Source organism: Kogia breviceps, chromosome 17, assembly GCF_026419965.1.
Source record: "Kogia breviceps isolate mKogBre1 chromosome 17, mKogBre1 haplotype 1, whole genome shotgun sequence".
In the NCBI taxonomy this organism is placed as follows: domain Eukaryota; kingdom Metazoa; phylum Chordata; class Mammalia; order Artiodactyla; family Physeteridae; genus Kogia; species Kogia breviceps.
The window spans coordinates 15427497-15448423 of record NC_081326.1 but is presented as its reverse complement, the minus strand read 5'-3'; the positions used below and the strand labels follow the sequence as shown (position 1 = coordinate 15448423).

The window sequence follows — 20927 nt, the reverse complement described above, 5'->3', positions numbered from 1 at the left end:
GCAAATTATTGGGCTCGCCATTTACTTCAGAATCTACAGCAAATTAAAATATGAAATCCTGGGACAAAGATTTTAGAGGAAAATGGCCATGAGTTGTCAGTCAGCATGCTGTGTGTTCTGAAAACTGAATGATGAAATTTATCTGTTAGATATCTTCCTTTCATACTCACTATAAACATCAGGGGTTTTGGCTATGATTCAGTTAACATATAGATGTAATATCATGTAAAAGCACTGGTTTAAATGATGCACAAAGCAATGTAAAGTGTTGTTCCTTGAAGGATAGCTTAAGCTATCAAACATTTGGTAGATGAAATAGAGTACCCCATCAAAACAAAGCAAGCAAACAAAATGTCTGGTGTTAGGAGAGAAACCACATGGAGGTAAAGAATAAAACAAAACCAAGGGAAAAAACAGACATAAACAAAAACAGGAACAAAAGAAGTCAACCTCAATCAGCGGTTCAGCTCTCTGAATATCTAATATTCAAGGACACGTTGGGTTTTCATTACCAAGAACGTCTCCTCAGTGCCTCTTGTTACATGTTAAGAAATAAAGACAATTACAGTGTTGGAAACATAATTTTTCTCACTCTAAATATTTCATGCTTACCAAACAAACAGCGGATTGTTTGCTTTCTCCTTTTCGCTACTCCCTTGGCACTAAATTTGGCATTTAGATGGTGCTTGGTCTGGCATGAAAGGCCAGGCAGTTTGAAAATTATCTTTACAGCTACCTCTGGTGCTATTCTTCAGGCGTTATTGTTGGCCAATAGAGAGCTGATTGTTTCGTCTAAATGGGCCTCAGCCCACAATCTATGCTTTTATAGAATAACCCTTTATATTACATCTTTTCAATGAAACCAAGCGTTCTTATCCTGGGCTTTCTGAAATCAGAGCGTACCTGCTTAGTTTTATTTTTGCATGATGACAGAACTCACAAAATGGAATAGATTTTTTTAAAAGTCCAACAGTAATTTACAACTGTAAACCTAAAGTCAATAAAAGTACTATCAGCTATCTGCCAAATACATGGTCAGGAAATAGCAAATGAGATTTAACCTAGATAAGTACAAGTAGTATGTCTGGGGAAATATAATCTAGAAGTCATAAACGAGAGGTCCAACTCCATACTCTTCATGAGTCAAACTCCCAGGTATTTCCATTCTCCTGGCCATTAGAGTTTACTTATGAAGCATGCAGTTCTGTTCTAAACTACACTGGAAGAACAATTATGTTGGATATATATATATATATTTTTAATGCACCTGCAATTTTATTCTTGGAGGAAGAAGTGCTATTTCTTAAATTTCCTAGTTGTGAGAAAGAAGAATAAATCTGATGCTTGGTCGTCATGTGATATTATAGGAACGTAAAAGCAACAATGAAGCCACTGCCTTTGGGGTGGAGGGAGAAACACATGATTTCCACATTGAGGAATCATATTCCCCTAAAACACTTGTTAGATAGCCTCTCTTTATAAAGGTAAAGGCAGCTCACAAACAGATATGTTAATAAGTAGAATGATCTGGATAAAAGAAAACTGGAAGCTCAGGAAAGCTCCATCTATAACAGTAGTTGACAATGAAAAGCATATATATGCCAAGAGAGAAAAATGACAAGAAGAGAAGAAAAAACAGGCAAGTTAGTTAAATATGCAGAAGGATTACATCTCAACCACTTTGGAAGATTCACCTAAAAAGCAAAGATCAACAGAACAGGTGTGGGTTGTTTTTTTTTTTTTTAATTAGTGAAATATACAATTAAGTTTACCATAGTAATTATTTATGATAAAGGATATGGGTAAAACATCACCTGAAAATTATCCCAAGTCTTTGCTTTAGTAGAAATCTGGCCAAGAATCCTAGTCTTGCACCCCTCAGTTGGTGTCCTATGCTAGAAGTGCATAAGGATGAAAGTAAACTTAAACTTGTTCCCTTCACCCCAGGTCCCCTCACCGCATACCTCCAAAATCCCTGGTGTAATTAAAGCATTTGATGATGTCCTTTTAGAAGTCTTGATAGGGGGAAATGTATTTCCTGACATGAGTCAACAATAAATGGTTTAGAAAACCAATCCTAATGTAACAAGAAATTGGATGGAAAAGTCAAAAATTTATGGTTCATGTAATAAGTTCCTGTGTAGTGAATAGACTTCTCCCTGGTTTATCTCACATGTTGTTTTAGGGGAGCAATAGGCATTTAGTCCAGCAAACTAAAAAGCACATGTCCTTTTTATAATACAAAGGTCCTGGAGTATAGGGGCCATGCCTTGAGTCTTGTGTGTAAGTTTTCTTGGTATCACTATTCTAGTGCCTTCAGTTGATGCTCTTCAGCGAGGTGCACTCTACACTGAAGGAATTAACGTGGTTCCTAACAGTACTAAGTGATTTAACGGAGTGGAAGAAGAGAGGCCAGTATGGGGAAAATGACTGGTCTTTTAAAAGTTTTTTTAACTGGTTCCGGTACATAAGAGCATTTCCAACTCACACCTGGAGAGTTGGCCTGACTCTTGGCTGTTCCCATATGGTCCAATCCTCTCTCCCTGATGCTTATGGGTAAATCTTAACTTAAACTTGTGGGCTGGATCTTCATCCTCCTTATAAAAACTCCCACTAGGTGCATCTGACAAGTTTCTCTATATGAAATTACATTGCCAAACTAAATAACACAGGAATTTTTAAAAACGTGGTGTGGGGGCGGGGGGAGAGGGAGAGAGAGAGAGAGAAAGGGAGAGAGAGAAAGGGAGAGAGAAAGACAGAAAAGTCTTTTGAATCAGGACTAGTCATAACATACCTGTCAGTATAGGCAGAATACAGATACTCAAAGAACTACAAAACTCCTGTTGATTTTTGCCCTCTGTCTTCTGGGGATCTGTATTTGAAACTCTGATATCAATGTACATTTCTGTCACATGTGTTCTATATTTATGCCATAAGCCACAGGATAACTCTACACTTAAGGAATTTTTGTGCCTTTTTGTGCAAAAAACTTTGTCATTTCTTTATTGTACACAGTGTAGGTTAGGCTAGCAGTTAGGATTAGCATTTTATGACATGTAAACAGCTGAATGTTCTAAGTCCAATATAAACTAACAGATACATAATTGAGTCCTTATGGCATTTACTAGTTACTCACATGGCAATTCAACAGATAAATATATCTCTATATACACATCAGTAGATGAATATAGACTCTCACATATATTCTCAAATGGAGAATTGTGAATATATGTTTTATTGGGTTTTGGCGTGGCGTTGCAAAGGACATTGAAGTTTTTATTGCAAATGTTCTTCATAATTGCATTCATGTCAAATGAAAAAAATAAGTATATTTTATGTCAAAAATAAACCTATCTTGGGTGGTATAATTCATTTGCAGATTGTGACCCTGTGCCCAGGCAGGACTGTAAATCCACACCATGTGCCTGTGACTGATTTGGGATTTGGATTTCTGATTTGGCTGCGAGATGTGTAAAAACCTCAAGTAGTCAACACTCCCTACTGGCTGTGCATCTGAGGGGCTCAAGAACACTGTTTATTCCAGCAAGTGTCTGGAATACATTATACTCAATAAATTGGCCCCTGCTACTCCCGTTTTGGAGAATAGGAAGAATTTGTATACTGTGCTAAAATAAATGTACTTTGCCCAAATAACAATTTTCCTTAAAAGAGAAGTCTAAACATGACTCTATCTTCTGAATCTAGGATTGCCAATATTTTAAACACATGGCATTTCTGAAAGAGCAATAATGAAATAATTCTCCACACTTTCAAATTCAGAAACTGTTACAAAATTTAGATCTGTGTTTATCCAAAGGCCATATGAAGCTAGGTTTTGAGAAGTTAAAAAATTAAAATGATAGGATATTTGGGTTGAAAGTTGTTCTATATATATTTTAAGAAAATACCAGGGCTAAGGATCAAAAGACTCCTTGTATTGCAACATAAACATTTTAGACTATATGTTACTTCTGAATCACATTGATTTTTCAAAATATGATTTTCAAATAAGTAACAAGCCTGTAGTTTTTGACAAGAGAAACTTTCATTGTCTTTGGTGAATTCTTAGCAGACACATATTTGGTAGTTTGGGGTTATTGTCTGCTCCCTCCTAAAATAATACTTTTGATCACATATGCTTTAAGAGATTCTAGATTTGTTTTTTTTTATGTTATAGAAATTCCTTATATTTGTGAATGGGTAGAAATGATAAGCAATGAATTCAAAAAGGCAAAGCCATCCTCAACAACTGGCCGGTTGGGATAATGTTTCTATGTGGACAAGGTATTGGGGTCTTATTTGGCTAACATAATTTAGCAATGCTTTGACTTCTACCGGAAGTCCTCTTCACCCAACACACAGGGCGTATTTTGAAAAGTTTCCGGCTCTGCCTACATATAAACATCTAACAGTTAGGATCAAAAATCAGTCTTTGTGTATATTTCCAATTATCTCCTGTGGGTTGGTTTTATCTTCCAATCTATAATCCGTGGTCTTTGAAGGTGAAGGATTAGATCTCATTGTTCTGACTAGAGCTTCATAGTACCTACTACAAGTCAACAGATACTCGATGACTGATAGAAACAACAGCAAAGCGTGTGAATCTAGCCGATTCTGAAAGAGCCTGTACCATAATACCCGTATTCATGCCCTGCTTTATACTTTCCGAGGGCCTTTTGCTTGCTTACATTATCTCATTTGATGTGAATAATTGAGTGGGGGTTGGAAAGGGATTTCATATGAGAGGGAGAGAGAAGTGCAAACATTTGAAGGCTCACTGGAGGCGATGAGTCCTTATAAGAGCAAATCATCAAAGTATTTGCATATCTTTCGCTGCTTGTGATTGGATCCTAATCAAGTGAGAGGAAGTTCCCAAAGAAGAAGTAGCTCAGATTACCGGCCTGTAATGGATGCTTCATCCAATGCTGAAATACCTTACACGTTGAATCAAGAGTCTCTCTGGCCCCTATTAAGTCACAGATACAAAAGAACTTTGGGGTGACAGAAACTTTCCCCTACCCTCCCAAAGGGTCCCTTGATGCCAAGAAAGACAGAACATTTAGTAGCGAGGCTACTGGGCTCGACGTGGACGTTTCGTCCAGGCCCCCAGGCACGATTCTGGAGAATCCGCTTCCTGCTCTTTGCCTCGGTTTCCCTAGCTCTAAGAACAGTACATAATTTTAAGACCACTTGCAAAATAATTTGATTCCGGATGTTTTGATAAGTTTCAGTCTGACGGCTTATTGCTTTATATCCTCCCCACACCACCAGGGGAGAAAAAAAAATCACTGTGTCACTCCACCCACCTTTCCTTCGGGGCCACCTCCTGCACACCTATCTCCCCCGTGTTAAGAGAGCAAACGAAACCACCCTGTGCCTCAGTGGCTACCCTGCGAGGGCCCAGGCGGCGGAGCCACCCCTCGGGGCGTGGGCACCAGGCCCAGGCTCCAGCTCGGGCGCCGAGGGGAGTCGGGGCCCGGGGAGGGGGGCGGGGAAGGGCGGGGAAGGGGGTACTGGGAAGACCGGGGGTGCCGGGAAGAGGGCTCCCCTCGCCAGCGCCGGCCACCGCGTCGCTGCGCACTCAGAGCCGCGCCAAGGGCGCCCCGCGACCCGGAGGCACAGGCGCATTTCCGAAGGAAAGAAAGAAAAAAGCTTCGACTGGCTCGAATTTCTGGAAGCCAGAGCCGTTTGGGCCCTAAACACCGACACAGAACCCCTCTTAGCGCTGCCCCGGCCTCTCCGTTACCCATTTTCGGTTTGGTTTTGGAAGAACCGGTTCCTCGGCCCCGCGTCGCCGAAGCTGTGACCCAAGTAAGTCCAGCCGCCGGCCCCCTGTCGCTGGCCAGCCTCCCCTCGCGCGCTCCCTTCCCACCTTCGCCCCCGGCGGCCGCGCTCCCGCCCCTGCCCCGGGCCGCCCGGCCGGCTCTGGCCTCCAGTGGGGTTGCGGTGACCGGGAGACTTTGTTGTGAAACGAAATCTGACCCTTGGGCGCCGAGGCCGCGGCCGAGAGCCCGGGACCGTGACGCCCGCGGCCCCGACCGGGCCAGGAGGGGCGGGGGCGGCGGAGGGGGCGCAGCCGGCGCGGCGCCCCGACACCCCCCCCCCACTCCGTTGCCGATCGCGCGCGCGCAGCGCCCGCTCCGCGGCCCGTCCGCCGTCTCCTCGGCCGCCTCCTCGGCGTGGGCACCGCCGCCAGGTACGCGGAGCCACCTGGAAGGACGCGGCGGCGCGCGCGCAATAATGGGGACGCGCGTCGGGAGAACAGTGAGGGGACGCCGGCGTCGCCCCCGGCCCCGCGGCATCAGGGCGCTGCACGTGGAGGGATGTGTCTAGGGCCGGTGGGTTTTCCTTGGGGGAGGTGATGACTGATGGGGACGGAAGCGAGGGGGGGGGGGAGGTGTCATCTTGGCCTTACTTGCTGTTGTGATTGCCGTCTTGGATGTGTGCTTGCGTTTGAAGCTCCAGAGATAGGAAATATTCGGGGAGTAGGCTGAACAAACGAATATTTATATTTAGTGCTTTCTGGCCCCCGGAGCCCCTTCTTTTGGCCCAAAGTGGGTTGTTTGGTCCAATTAACGGAGACCAGTTAAAAGAAGCAGCAGATGAATTGGAGGAGGTCAACGACGGCGAGGCATTATTATTATTCTATGAATAATTAGGAAAGCAAGGAAAAATAAACAGGATCTCTGCTTTAACTGTGGTGAGAATAATGCAAATGGCATAAACAACTTTCATTGTTTCCTTCATGTTAAGACCCACCCCGGTTTTTTGTTCTGGAAGCCAGACTGACTAACGCTAGCTAGGTAAGTCATCTCATAAAAGTCAACGCTTCTTGAAAAAATTTGGGTAGGAGAAGGACTCAAACCTGTCAAGAAATGTGAGTTGATTATATATTCAAAAGAATCGGTGGCGGGTGTCAGCACAGAGGATCCCAGCTAGGAGTGGGGAGTGCAAGGCTAATGGAAGAGCAGGATCTCCGTGGAGGCCAAGGAAGGCATTCTTCCATCCTGTTCAGAGACCTTAGTACCCTAAGAATCCTCGGTCTCTAGTCAGAGCTGCTCATTGAGCCAACACTGGGAAACGTGCCATGTACCAAACATCTTGTTGCATGGATTAAAATGGTTTCTGCCCTGAAGGAGTGGTCTGGTAGACAGTTGTGACCGAATATGACTAGTGCTCAGATGGAGAAACACAGATGGACCGGGCTTCCCGGAAGCAGGACTGGATGGGCCTTGAAGGCTGTGTAGCAGTCTGGGTGGAAGGTGTGTCCTCCAGGCAGAGAGCTGTTGTCACCAAGGGCATCTGGAAGTGGTCTGGTGTAGCTGCAGGTGAGCGGAGAGACCTGGGAGGCAGGACAGATGTGTAGGGACTGTAGCTGGGGACAGATTGGAAAGGGCTTCCATGTCAGACCAAACAGACTAAATCAGACTTGTTCCCTATTTGGAAGAGAGCAAAAGCTAACAAGTTTCACAATTTGGACCATGTGAAGAAAGCCTTGGGGAGAAGGCAGAGGAAAGTGTTAATGAAGATGTTGCAAAATAGGAAGTATAAAAAAATGATTAGTGGGATTGTTTAGCCTATAAAAAAGTCAAAATGTTCACAAAAGGTAATTAAAGAGAGGGAACATAACAAGAGCAATATTGTTTTACTAATTGTTATCTTAGTAACCTGAAATGCAGCTCTGAAAAGTGTCCAGTTATCCTAGTCCACGATAATTTTTGAACGTACAAACTAGAGACGGTTAAGCATATGGCACTACAGTTTTATGGCCTTTCATCCTTTACAAAGTTGTTATCATCCACTCACACATTCATTGAGCATGTATTATGTGTAAGACGCATTATCAATCTTCTCCTTCCCATTAGATGGTATTGATGTCATTGTGTAGGTGAAGAAACGAGCTCAGAGAGGTTCATTAATTTTTCCAAGATTGCAGAGCTGATGAGTGCTCGAGTTACTGACTTAAATCCCTACCCAACTTCCCCAAGTTTTCCGTAGTCGTTTCATCTACCCTTGGACGCATTGGGACTAGCTGTCTGTGGCTTTCTCTCCTTTATCATTTCTGTCAGTGACTTGCAAGAAGGAAACTAAAGGAATGGTTTTGAGGTTGGCATATTATACAAAGCCGAATGGATGTCTCAGGTCGTTTGCAGAAGCGTTTGTGTATCCCTGAGCTCAGTAAGTGCCCGTGGTGTTTGGATCCAGAGGCCACGGAGCACAGACATGTCCTGTGGAGGGGGATCAGGAAGTTAAGTAACTTGTTTCTAAAAGGATGGGTAATTAAAATTTGAGCCTAGAGAGGAGATCTGATAGTAATTTTAGGAAGTGTCATCGAAATCTTCAGATGTTTCAGGGATTATTTTGTATCAGGGGCATATTAAAATACATTTGTGCTTGTGCAGAAGAAAAATGGACCCTAGAAGAGAGGGTTTTGATCCGTCTGTTTCGGCTCAGTAGAAGGAAAAACCTCGTAAAGGTTAAACCTTCCATCTGTAGACCAAATGGCTTGCCAAGTTGGTGAATTTCTGTCCCCAGAAGCGTTCATGCAGAAGCAGGTTGGCTATCGGTCAAGGAGGTTTCGGGTGATTCCTGCCCGAGATGGAATTTGGATTCTACAACTTCCTTCTGTGGCTCCATCACAACATCCCATACCATGTACGTTGCCATCACATTGTACCGCCCAGTAGCTGTTTTCTTAATGAATTAAGGGGAGAGAGCTTTCTTAAACTTTTCAAGTTTCGCTGTAATGTAAGTTGTCCTTTGATTTTAAGAAAAGAGTGAAATCCAAAGAAATCCTGAGTCAGTGCCTCTTTTCTGACAGCTTCATGCTTTCTCCATTACCGTCTTTATTTTCGGTGTTTTGGCCTCTGAGACTTGCAGCCCTGCAGCCTTATTCTGCATCGAGCAATCCTTACTCTGGTCGAGACGCAACTAAAAATAAGAGTCAGCATCCAGGAAATGAGGAAATTGCTTTGCTAAACTTTGCTTGTGATTGTCAAAGGTAAAGGAGCAGGGAGGCATTTATTCTCCAGTTCCTCCTAAACTACACACGTAATCTTCACGCATTCTAAGGTCTAGTGAGGAACGTGGGTCCCCTGTAGTAAATACGTTACCTAATGAGCTGAATATCGGAAGTCTCTGCCTCTATCCATGGTTCAAATTGCCCTTGAATTTTGGCAGCGAAGGAAAAAGAAATGTCAGAATCTGAGAAATATGTTTTCACCTTATTTTTATGAATAAAACTGCTTTTTTGTTCTCGACAGCTGAACTTATTGTGGGTTAAGCAGTCAAGGAGGAATAAATGTCACGTGCATCAGAGAGGAGTGTTGGTGGGTGAACATCAGCACTGACAGCCTGTTTGACTTGGAGGGGCAAGAACTTACCATCTCCAATGAAGAAGTCGGTCCCTATCAAAACCGTTTGTTGCTTCATTAATGGTACTGGGGGGAAAAGATGTTGACAATCGTTAGGAAATACGAACTGTGGCACATTAAAATTGGGGTTGACATAAATACACTAATACGTGTAAAATAGATAACTAGTAAGAACCTGCTGTATAAAAAATAAAATTAAATTTAAAAAATCAACTTTATGAAGTGTATATAGTTCAGTGAATTTTGACAATTATGTACACCCGTGTAGCCACGACCTTCAAGACAGAGAACACTTCTAACGCCTCCAGAAGTTCCCTCATGCCCCCCCCCCCCCCCCGGTCCAGTCCCTCTCCACACCCACCTCCGTCCCTGGCTCCAAGCAATATCCTGCTTTCCATCCCCGTGGATGAGTTTTGTGATGTTTTATTAGCATCTTCAGAGGCATTCGATGCTAAGAGCTTTCTATGTAAAAGCAAAGGAGTAGATATTTCAGATCCCCTTTTCTTTTGAATAAAGGAAGAAAATTCATCAGTAAGTTATAGTTGTTTGGACAGTAGTGAGCAACCACTGAATGGAACCAGTTGAGTTTGCTACCAGTTGTTCAAGAGCATAAGTTATTTTAAAGGTACAACTATAGTCGTGGGAAACTGAGAAACAATTTCCGTGATACACTGTGGACTAGCAGCGCCCCAAATTCAGTAGCTGCAGCAGGATTAGTACGCCAGCCTGGTGACATTTTAGGTGAATTTATCATGTGTGATTACGTTTCAGATTTTTCTCTTAGATGCCTGAATTTCCTTATTGCCTTCTCAGGCCTTGTGCTGTTATCTCACCACCCATGTTCCTCAAATCCAGTCATCACCCGTGGGCAACACTGACTTTTTCTGTGCTTCAGTAGAAATTATTTTCTGGCAATGTCTGTCAGACTCAACTGCCTAAGTCATGTGACGTGGTGATTTACCTTGCTGACCATAAGAGGGGAAAATGGTTAGAATAATGGTAGAAGATCCCATGTTCACTGTGAATGCATTTTCACCATTTTGTTTTGTTTAAAGACTTTTTCTTCTTTTTTTTTTTCAGATTTTTACAAATTGAAGCGTACTTGATATAATGTTGTGTTAGTTTCAGGTGTACAGCAAAATGATTCAGTTGTAGGTATCTTTTTTCAGATTCTTTTCCCTCATAGGTCATTAGAAAATACTGAGTATAGTTCCCCGTTTTGACTTTTTGTCTTGAGTCTATGAGAGCAGATTCCATTCAAAGAGGCAGCGTTGAACAAAAGAAAGAGCAGGTGGTGAGTGTGTGAAAACCATGCTTATCTTCATCAGCACAGTGATAGCCTACGCCAGTGATTCAGTTAAGGCTTTCAAATGTCCTGCCATGGTCTTTAGTATTCAAAAGTTTGCCATGAACACAAAAATTTTGTAACCTCTGCTATAGGGAGGTTCGTGAATGTTGTCAAGTTCCTTTGTAGCAACTTTATTTGACTATTTAAAAATACGAAATCTATGTTTCATCCTTGCACTAGGGCCAGTGTTGTATGAGAGAAAAACCTGCATACGTGAATTTGACTTCATTTTAAAAGAAATACTAGTTTTAGCTATCATACCTCTTGATCCTGTAATTAGATTGTTTGGAATTTATCCTTAAAGAAATAATTTAAAAGAAGGAAAAAACTTGTTGAGTAAAGATATTGAAGTGTTATATGCTATAGTGAAAGAGTGGGGGAAAAAAACCCCAAATATCTCACTTTATAGGAATATCTCCCTGATGGAATAGTACATGGGCGTTAAAAATGATAAGGATCCAGACTGTAAGACACATATGAAATGATGTTAAGAGAAACCAGAAAAACGCAAGCATGAAGATTTGCTCTGATTATATCTACGTAAAACTATGTACACATACAGACGAGTTGGGTTAATGGAATTACAGGTGTGTTTCTTTAGAGTTTTCTTCATATTGTTATGTAGAAAGTACTACATTGAAATAATGTGTAGGTCTAATGCTCTTGAAAACATCGTTTGAATTCAACTTTAGTTACTGAATAAACACATATCATCATTTTCCTAATTAATGTCAGCTCATTGGTTTGCCTTACATTCTTCCTCTGAAGACAGAAGGAAATTGCATATGGTGGAAACAGAAATCTGATCATATTTATTCAGAAGTTCTATAAAGAATGGATGGGCTTCATACTTAAAACTTTAAAACGGCAGTACCAGTAAATCAGTGGAAAAGCTATAAAAGCAAATTGGTGTCGACATTTATTTCTACAGAAACTACGTCTCCAGCTGTAGAAGACTTTCACCAGTGTCAAGAGCTGAACTTGTTCTTCGTTAATAGCTTCCGTGGTTGGGATGTGGTCCTTACAACAATTGGAAAGAGAATCTAGTTTCTGAATCTGACTCACCTGGACATGCTCAATCTGTTTTCCTCGATATAACCGTATCTCTTAGGAAGGTGAGGAAAGCAAAGAAGAGGTCACCTTCAGACACAGCTGCTTATGGCTTCTGAAGCCATGGAATAGTGAGGTGAAGAAGTCTCTGGAGGTCATTTATCCAATGGTTCATTTCACTGCAGGCTTCTGTTTGTAAATTTTCTTCAAGACCCCTTGATTTGATATGTTTATTCAATCTGCAGTTGTAGTCTTCTGGGGACATACTTCAGAATAGCCCTTTTCTTTTCTACAAAGCAATGTTCAACCACTAGTTTCCTTCTGCTTCTCAGGAATGTTAGAAAACTCAACACTTGGTGAGAAGGCAAAGATGAAAGTGATGGTGTGTTGTAATGAAAATACTCTTTCATCCAAGGAGCCGCAAGTTATTAACAGTGTCTGATGGGTCTCTGGTTCATTAGAGATGATTTATGTGTCATCTAAACTCTAACCCATTTTTCAAACCCAGCAGGAAAATTAAAATATATGTGATGTATAAAGTTCTAAAAAAGATTATTTTCTTCCCAATCATATCAGTCCTCACCTCCAGGCCCACCTTGTTTTTCTTCAGCCTATAAAGTCTGTTCCATGCACCTGCCTAGAGCCTTTTTCTGTCTACTTCATGCCCCTGTCACTTGCACACTTATCCCAACTTCTCTTCTCCCAATCTTTTGATCTGACAATAGATGGGATGTTTGTGATGAGCTAGAACTAAAGTAAAAGTAAGAAATGTTTTACAGGTAAGATGAGGTGCCGTTGCTTATTTTATCAACTGCCTGATTTTAGCCAATGGGTGGAAAGTAATAGGAAGCGTCTATGTGGGGTGGTGAACATGGATTTCCAGAATCCAGAAAGCTTGAGGTTCAAAGCTCTTGAGTCCTTTTTTTAAGTAGCAAGGGCTGTTTGTAGAATTGGGGAGAAAAATGATCATCCCGAGGAGAGTTTACATTATAGCAGGAATGCACAGAATAGATATTTTGTCTCATATATGTTAAAGTTTTTGTATTTAGAACTATTCTGTATTTTAACGATAAGATTGTTAGTTGCACTGGGGCATAAAAATATCATTTCCAAATATGCACCACCGAACTCTATAGGTGTCATTGTAATGCCATCACCAGGGGTGCAATTTCATAATGCCTCTAAGCCCCCAAAGGGGATTCTGTGTGATTGCAAGATTTGTCAGATTGTCATGTTGTTTTGGTGTTTTCTGTATAAATCTAACGTTTATTTACCATTGTGTATTCGCTAATTTCAGCCCCTTCCCAGCCCACTCCCCCAGGCGTGCAAAATGAAGTTCCTGAGGCTTCTGTTAATCTTGTGTCAGAAGTCTTTGTAGTAGAGTTCACTCTTCCATGGTGTTTCATCAGCAGTCCACGGGACTGGGGCCGAAGAAGGCATAGTTCCCTCAGGTGTTGGAAAGATCATTTCAAACAGGGCCAGGACTTCCTGTTTCCTCCTTGTCCGGGATGCCTCTCTCACTGTCCCTCTTGCCACCTGGCCGCTTCTGTTAGCACCAGATGCCAAGGTGGGCCTATGGCCTGGGGCTGTGAATGCAAGGCAAGAGCTCCAGGCGCCCCTTCCCTGTCACCTGTGGGCTTTGGTGGCCTTGGAAGGGGTTGCTTACCACTGTCTGTCCTGGAAGAGCATCTTCTTTAGGGGGCCTCATGCAACTAGCAAATATGAAACATGTGCCCAGCTGTACAGCTTTTTCTCACTGTTTTGTGCCGTTGATCTTTTCTTCCTCCTTAAGTGGTTCGTGAAACCCATTCCAGGAAGAGGCTTCCAGGCTTCTTCTCTATGCTCAGAGTGGAGAACTGACTCTGGAGTGTTGAATTTGGGCGGCAGAGCCCCAGGATGTGTCTCAGTCCCTTTTCTCTTTATTAGGGAACTTTCACTTGAGTGGCTAATAGAAAGGTGGCCTTCCATTGTGTACAACTGCAACCCACCCCCGTACTTCTGGAGTTGACTCAGGAGTGAGTAAATAGAGGGTTTGGTCTTTGGAGATAAATGCACAAGTGGGTAATTCACCCACTTCCCTGCTTTGGCGTGGTGAGCGCTGGGGATGGGTGGGTAACCGCCACCAGGTTTATGGCATCTAGACATGTGGGGGTACTTTTGTTTGTTTTTCTGTGGTACGCGGGCCTCTCACTGTTGCGGCCTCTCCCTTTGCGGAGCACAGGCTCCGGACGCGCAGGTTCAGCGGCACGCGGGATCCTCCCGGACCGGGGCACGAACCCGCGTCCCCTGCATCGGCAGGCGGACTCTCAACCACTGCGCCACCAGGGAAGCCCCTGGGGGTACTTTTGATATCAAGACACCTCCTGCCTGTACTTACTGCCCCACAGATCTGAAACAAATTTCATGCCACCGATCCTTCCTTCAATGTGCAGCTCCGCACAGCAACACCATCCTATACCTAGATCAGCCTCCTTGGACATTCTTCTACTCCTTTTTTTCTAGGAACCACTCCTTGGTTTAAACAAAGTCCCTTTGAGGTTCACCTCTAAGTACTCTATAGGTCTGTATAGTTTTATGGATAGCTACTCCCTATGTGTGTATAAAATGTAGGTAGGCAGGTAGTTAGATAGATATGAACCAATTAACCTGTTTTTGCTTGAGCCTGTTTCTTAGGGTATTTGAACAAATATTGACGACCTAAAATTCGATGAATCATTTTTAAGTTGCCTGAATGATAGCACCACCATTTAACTGCCCATCGAATTCTAGCTCAGAGTTTACATGTATTCAAAAATTGTCATGTATCAATAATACTCATTCACTCATTCAGAATATTTAATGAATGCCATATGTGACCAGAACAAGAGAGTAAGGCATGGTCCTAGCCCTCATGGGGCTACAATCTAGTGGGGGGACAGGTAGAGAAATAATTAGATAAGAGCTATAATGGGGGCAGGCTTATTTATAAACCATGAAAGATCAAGTCCAACAAGGGAATTAAGGGTTTACCAGAGCCAGGCTCCTAAATATCAGTAGACCCAGTCATGGCATATATTTCATGGTTTGGATTGACATGTAGAAATCTGGAAACAACTATGCTGATTTAGCAAGCGGAGGGATTTGTAAATAAAGTCCATGGCTCTCTGTGATTTTGTGATTTTTGAGTGGTAGTCTTTCTTAGTGGAGACATCTACCTGAACTAGATGAATGCTGACTGTTTTGGCTTCTCAATAATCTCAGTCTTTTCCTTTTAGGCCAGGAAACAATAACAAACATAGTATTTAGTACAGAATAGTTTCATCTTCAGAAGAAATAAAATTACGAATGAAATACCTTTCATGCTCATGTAACTTGACCATTCTTAATACCTTAAACTGTTCAGTAAGTTCAATATGGAAATATGGAAAAGAAACACATGGGAAATAATCCTGGAATATCAAATATACAGACTTTGATTGAAACATGTTCTCAGGACAGGTATGGAGAGGATGGGAATTTAGGGGAAATCAGAGGGGGCTTTGTCCTGGGCCTGCCCCCTTCTGTGAGGAATGAGACTGGACTTTGTCTCAGCACATATAGGTGCACTGTGGGCGACTTATGTGAAGGCACTTTGTAAACTGTAAAGTGTTTTCCCAATGTAAGGCAGAATTATTATCATTATTTTAAAATGCTACTCTGTCGCCTGGAAAAGTTAACGTGCCTCCAGAGAGTAACGGAAGCAATGAAAAAAATCTAGTTTCTGTAATATCTCTTCCCTAATTATGCAAGAAATTCTCTAAAAGCAATGCCGGTGGATTTTAAGCTTTGGTTCTGAAATTTTGTGCACTTCAAAATAGAGTGGTATATTGTGCTTCCTTGGGTTAGCAGAACTTAAATACATCCATATGATTTTTATTTCCTTGTAACCTGAAATTATGACATTGTTTTTTGTTAAAACTACAGAAACACTCTGCTTTAACAGGGATTCTCCAAATTTTAGCAGTTAGTTAGTTATGAGTTTTATGTTGTCCAAGAAGCATCACTTTGGTGTTCATGGTGGGTAAGGCATATGTCTTCCAGCATTGATAATTTGTGAGCAAAAAGTCATAAATGAGAATTACTCTGGCATTTCAAAATTACATCCCAAATGAGCCATGCTTGGAATATTTTACCTGACAATCATCCAGTTGAAATCTCCCATTTCACAGATAACAAAACTTAGGCTCAGGGAGCCAAAATTATTTGCCCAAGGTCATTCAACTAGTTAGTGGCGGAGTCAGAACCTGAATTCTGACTTCCACTGCGGTGCTTTTCCTACCATGCTGACATGCAGAAGTTTGAGTACCTTTACGAGAAGTGATACTAAAGTTTACACTACTTACATGTTCTCTGTTCTGTAATTTTACCTTGGGTGATGTTAAGATCGTGTCCATTTTGGGGGGATTAAATTTACATGTCTATCTATGTTGAAGTTGACGCGCGGTGTGTAGATTAATTTCTTAGTTGCGAAGACCAAGCAAGAAAAACTGGGAGTTTCTTTTGGTTCCTCATTTGAGCATGAGTGTGAAAATTAATTCTGAGAGTTAGGAAATGAGAATGGGCAGCTAGATGCCTATATTGTTATTATTATTTGTAGATAGCTAAACATAGACTATATTTCAAAATACTACATTTATCGTCCATGTCTTGAAGCATGCCCAAACCCCACTCTTCTGGAAGGTGTTGAGTCTCTGAAGGTTCAGAATTGATCAACTGTGAAACTGTGACCTAAAGTAAACTTGCTAAGAAATGGTATAATAATATCCTTGCCCTGAGGGTAAAACACTCAACTCTAGATTTTTCTCTTTCATCCTTGCTCAGACTACAATCATATTTCTTTGTTAGTATTTCCTCTTGGCATTGTGGTACAGCTGACGTTGATAGATGATAGCATGGAGAAACCGAATTCAAAAAGAAAAAAAAGGGGGGGGGCTCTTGGACTGTTGTCTCAAAAATAATGCGTGTAGAAAGCTCTCTATCTGCCCTCTTCATTCTTTTTTTTTCCTTGGGCTGCAGCTGCTGACAGCAGACTCACTGAGCTATAATTTGGCCACATTTGGCTCATGTAAATTGTGATAAACAGTGAGCCCATAATATTTATTTTAAAGATTCAATCAGTGAAGGTAAGCATTCTTGACTTGTGTATACATGCTAGTAAATAGAAAGCTACAGACATAAAGATCAGCTCTTAATTTCATGCCACACAATTAATATGGCGGCTTGATGCTCTGTTCATCACAGGTGCTGGGGTGTTGGAACCCTTTGAAGAAGTGTGTAGCTAATAGCCCATATATAATTCGGAAGAAGAAATCTTCAATGGAAGACCCCCAGGGGATAAATGGACAGTCTGTAAGTAAACAGAATGTCAGTCCTAAGGCAAGAGTTATTACTCTTAAAATCGTAATTACTATTTTTGTTGTAACTTGAGTGTCTGGAAATTCCTCAAAAGCTCTGTACCAATTTTTAATGATTTTTAAAGTTATGAATTAAGTAGTACATTATTTCATCAGCCTAACCTAATTTATATCTTTTTTTAAAGGTATCAGTTATCAAAAGTAGAGGTCTAGAGGAAAAAGCCAACCTTTTAGTATTACTTAATTATACCAATATGCTTAACAAAATTTTTAGACTTACATTTTCCTTTGCCTCAGGGAAAACATATTTGTCTCGTGAAACTTGAAATTAATGTCTAAGTTTGGATTGTTTTGTATGTATTTGTTTTGATGTATATGTGTGTGTGTGTGTGTGTGTGTGTGTGCATGTATCTTTAAAATGTGTGATAAAAAAGCACAATAAAATAAAATGTGTGGTTGGTGTGGTAGATTCACAGTTTGATAAACTCTCGAGTGGGCTTTAAATTAAGGAGAACCTGAGGTTTTATTTTGTTTGTGTATCTTGTGAGCACAAGAGAAAGGGTTCAGAAATGTTCCTCGAGTTTGTATCGGGAAGAAAAAAAGTTTCCTTTGGCTCATAAACACATATTCCCAGTAAGAGTTCATCTTATAAATAACCTTTGTTTCGAACTTTAAAAAGTCAACGGATTTTAATTTTAAAAAAGCCTATTTCAGTAAGTTAGAGTTGTTTCCTTGGAAATTTCCCATAGCAATATTTGGGGTGGCACTATGTGACTTCGCCTTTAAAGGTCTCTCATCAGTTATGATGCTTTTAGACCTGTGGTTTTGTAGCTCAGCTTTGTTCACCATAGAATTATTACAAACCCAAAGTGTGATCTTTAGTAATGACATAGTGGTTCCTGTAAATGTGTGTTTTACAAGAGCTTCTGGTGGTTATGTAATAAGCAGTAACTGCTAATGGATTAGGATGTTAATAACAAAGGGTCACGTGCTATCAAGGTGCTTCTGCAGTCATACCTTATGCAATTACTGTATTTTATGGCTCTCCTAAATCATCTTGTGAGGTCATTCACATAGAGCATTTCGAGATCATTCTGTATGGTGTTAGCTTTCACCCTAAACAGGGAAAGCACCCTTAACACGTTTAAGTTGTTTGTTTGGCCTTTTAAACTTATGTTATGGGCCTGTGATATTCGATGTCCTTATTATGTGAAGAATAGTTCTGGAGCGCCTATAAAATAAGTGAAAACTAAATGCACGAATAACTGACTGTTTTCTGCCCCTTGTATGTAACTTTGCTCCCCTAAATTCATGCAAGTTGTGGTATTGGCGAATCACTAACAGATTGAACAATCTCTGCCAATAAATGCTGCCGATAATATTTCTTTTGAGGTTTTAATATTCTGCCCGCTCTCATTTAAAACTTAAGAAATTAACTAAGATTTGAGACAAATTAAAAAAAACAGGCAAGGAATATAATGATTAAAATTTCTGTACTTGCCCTAGCAAAATGGTGTTTATTGGGCCATCTCATTCCATATCAGTTGGAGGTGTTTTGATACGTGAAGAGTGAAGCAGTTTTATTCTTGAAAGACACGTGGCTGCCTCAGAAGTAGAAAACTAGGCAGTGATGTTTCTCAAGGGCAAACAGTGTGTGGCATTGGAGAAGCCGTTTCCGGGCATTTTGGCCCCTGCCTACTCAACCACGAAGGGCAAGTAGTCTTTTCAGAGGTCCCTGTGTGTTGGGCCCCAGGTGGGCTCCTCCAGGCTCACTTTCTTTGGCTCTCAGGTTTCCCCTTTTCTTAGGAAGGTGAGGAAACAGGCTTAAGAGGGGAAGAGAGCCTAGAACTTAGCTGAAAGCAATAAGGTAACTCAAGAAACTGCAGGATTTAAAAAAAATTTTTTTTTAATTGACGTATAGTTGATTTACAATGTTCTGTTAATTTCTGCTGTACAGCAAAGTGACTCAGTTATACGCATATATGCACTACTTTTGTATTCTTTTCCATTATGGTTTATCCCAGGATATTGAATATAGTTCTCTGTGCTATACAGTAGGACCTTGTTGTTTATACATTCTATATGTAGTAGTTATCCCCAAACTCCCACTCCATCCCTCCCCCACCTCCTCCGCCTTGGCAACCACAAGTCTGTTCTCTATGTCTGTAAATCTGTTTCTGTTTCGTAGATAGGTTCATTTGTGTCATATTTTAAATTCCACATATAAGTGATATCATATGGTATTTGTCTTTCTCTTTCTGACTTCACTTAGTGTGATAAGCTCTAGGTCCATCCATGTTGTTGCAAATGACAAGATTTCATTCCTTTTTTATGGCTGAGTAATATTCCATTGTATATATGTACCACATCGTCTTTATCCATTCCTCTGTCGATGGACACTTAGGTCTCTTGCATGTCTTGGCAACTGTAAATAGTGCTGCTATGAACTTTGGGGCGCAAGTATCTTTTCGAATTAGAGTTTTTGTCTTTTCCAGATATATGCCCAGGAGTGGGATCACTGGATCATATGGTAACTGTATTTTTAGTTTTCTGAGGAAGCTCTATACTGTTTTCCATAGTGTGTGTACCAACTTATACTCCCACCAGCAATGTAGGAGGGTTCCCTTTTCTCCACACCCTCTCCAGCATTTATTGTTTGTAGATTTTTTAATGATGGCCTTCTGACCAGTGTGAGGTGGTACTGCATTGTAGTTTTGATTGACATTTTTCTAATAATTAGCAATGTTGAGCATCTTTTTATGTGCCTATTGGCCATCTGTATGTCGTCTTTGAAGAAATGTCTATTTAGGTCTTCTGCCCATTTTTCATTTGGGTTGTCTGTTGTTTTTGTTGTTGTTGATGGAAACTAAAGGATTAAAAGGAGACTTGATACCAGAAATTCTTGTACTTCCCAACGTGACTTGCACTTTCCCTTGCTTGCCACATTCATCTTTCAAAGTTTTGCTTAAAAAAGTCAATATATTCAGAGTAAACACAAGAGTATACTGTACCCACAATATTCCTGGGATGTAGCCTCCTGACCATAGTGGCACTTTGGAAATACATCTTTCATGTGACCAGAGACCAAGGGCAGAGGTGAAGTAGCTTCTCATTTTGATCCTAAAGAGATACAGTCCTGGGCAAAACATTTAAATCAGAAATTCCACCTTTCTTATTCTGGAGTTTTCTGCTTGTGTGTTTTCTGCATCTAGAAAGAAGTAGCTCATGAGATTTTGTAGGTTTTGTTGACTCTTCAACTTGCCTCATGAGGACAAAAAGGAGAGGAGGACATTTGTGGGGCTTTACATCATTTTGGTGATAATTCACTCCAGTCTCCCCTCTTGAGGAGTCCCATTTGGATAAGCACGGACCCATTCTCTCTCTGTAGGTCCATGGTTGGCCTCTCCAAGGTAGACACCTCTGAAACACAGACATCAAAGGGCCAGGCTATAGCTGCATCATTCAGTTTCTTCAGTTTATGAGGATTTCTACAGGGAAATTATGTCAAGATAAGAAAAGCACTTACTAACTCTTTTTAAACAAGTGAATTAAAAAATAAATCACTATCTTTTCTTTCGAAGCTGTGAGCTCTGCAGTTACCTAAACCTTGTGTCTGATTTAGATGGAATCCTGGTATCATGAAAACTATGTTTTATATATGGAATCAGAAGACTGGGTTTTCATTTTTACTAATTGTATGATCTGGGGTAGATTTCCAAGCATCAGTCTCTTCAACTAGAAAGCAGAGATGATAATATTTACCTTCTCTTATTTAAAATTATA

The 20927-nt window shown here is 41.1% G+C and overlaps 1 protein-coding gene across 9 annotated transcripts in view; it reads left to right on the top strand.

The window, feature by feature from the left end:
- The first annotated feature begins 5535 nt into the window (after positions 1–5535).
- EYA1 (EYA transcriptional coactivator and phosphatase 1) overlaps positions 5536–20927 on the top strand; it is a 328133-nt gene continuing 312741 nt past the window's right edge. For 4 of the 9 annotated variants that reach the window (XM_059042819.2, XM_059042817.2, XM_059042818.2 and 1 more), the window contains exons 1-2: positions 6275–6338; positions 17032–17139. In XM_059042819.2, the coding sequence (XP_058898802.1) occupies positions 6324–6338; positions 17032–17139 (123 nt within the window). In that variant the 5' untranslated portion in view covers positions 6275–6323. Of the gene's footprint in view, positions 5812–6274; positions 6339–17031; positions 17140–20927 lie in introns of those variants that run through there. The other 5 variants (XM_067017284.1, XM_067017283.1, XM_059042822.2 and 2 more) reach the window with 3 other exon arrangements.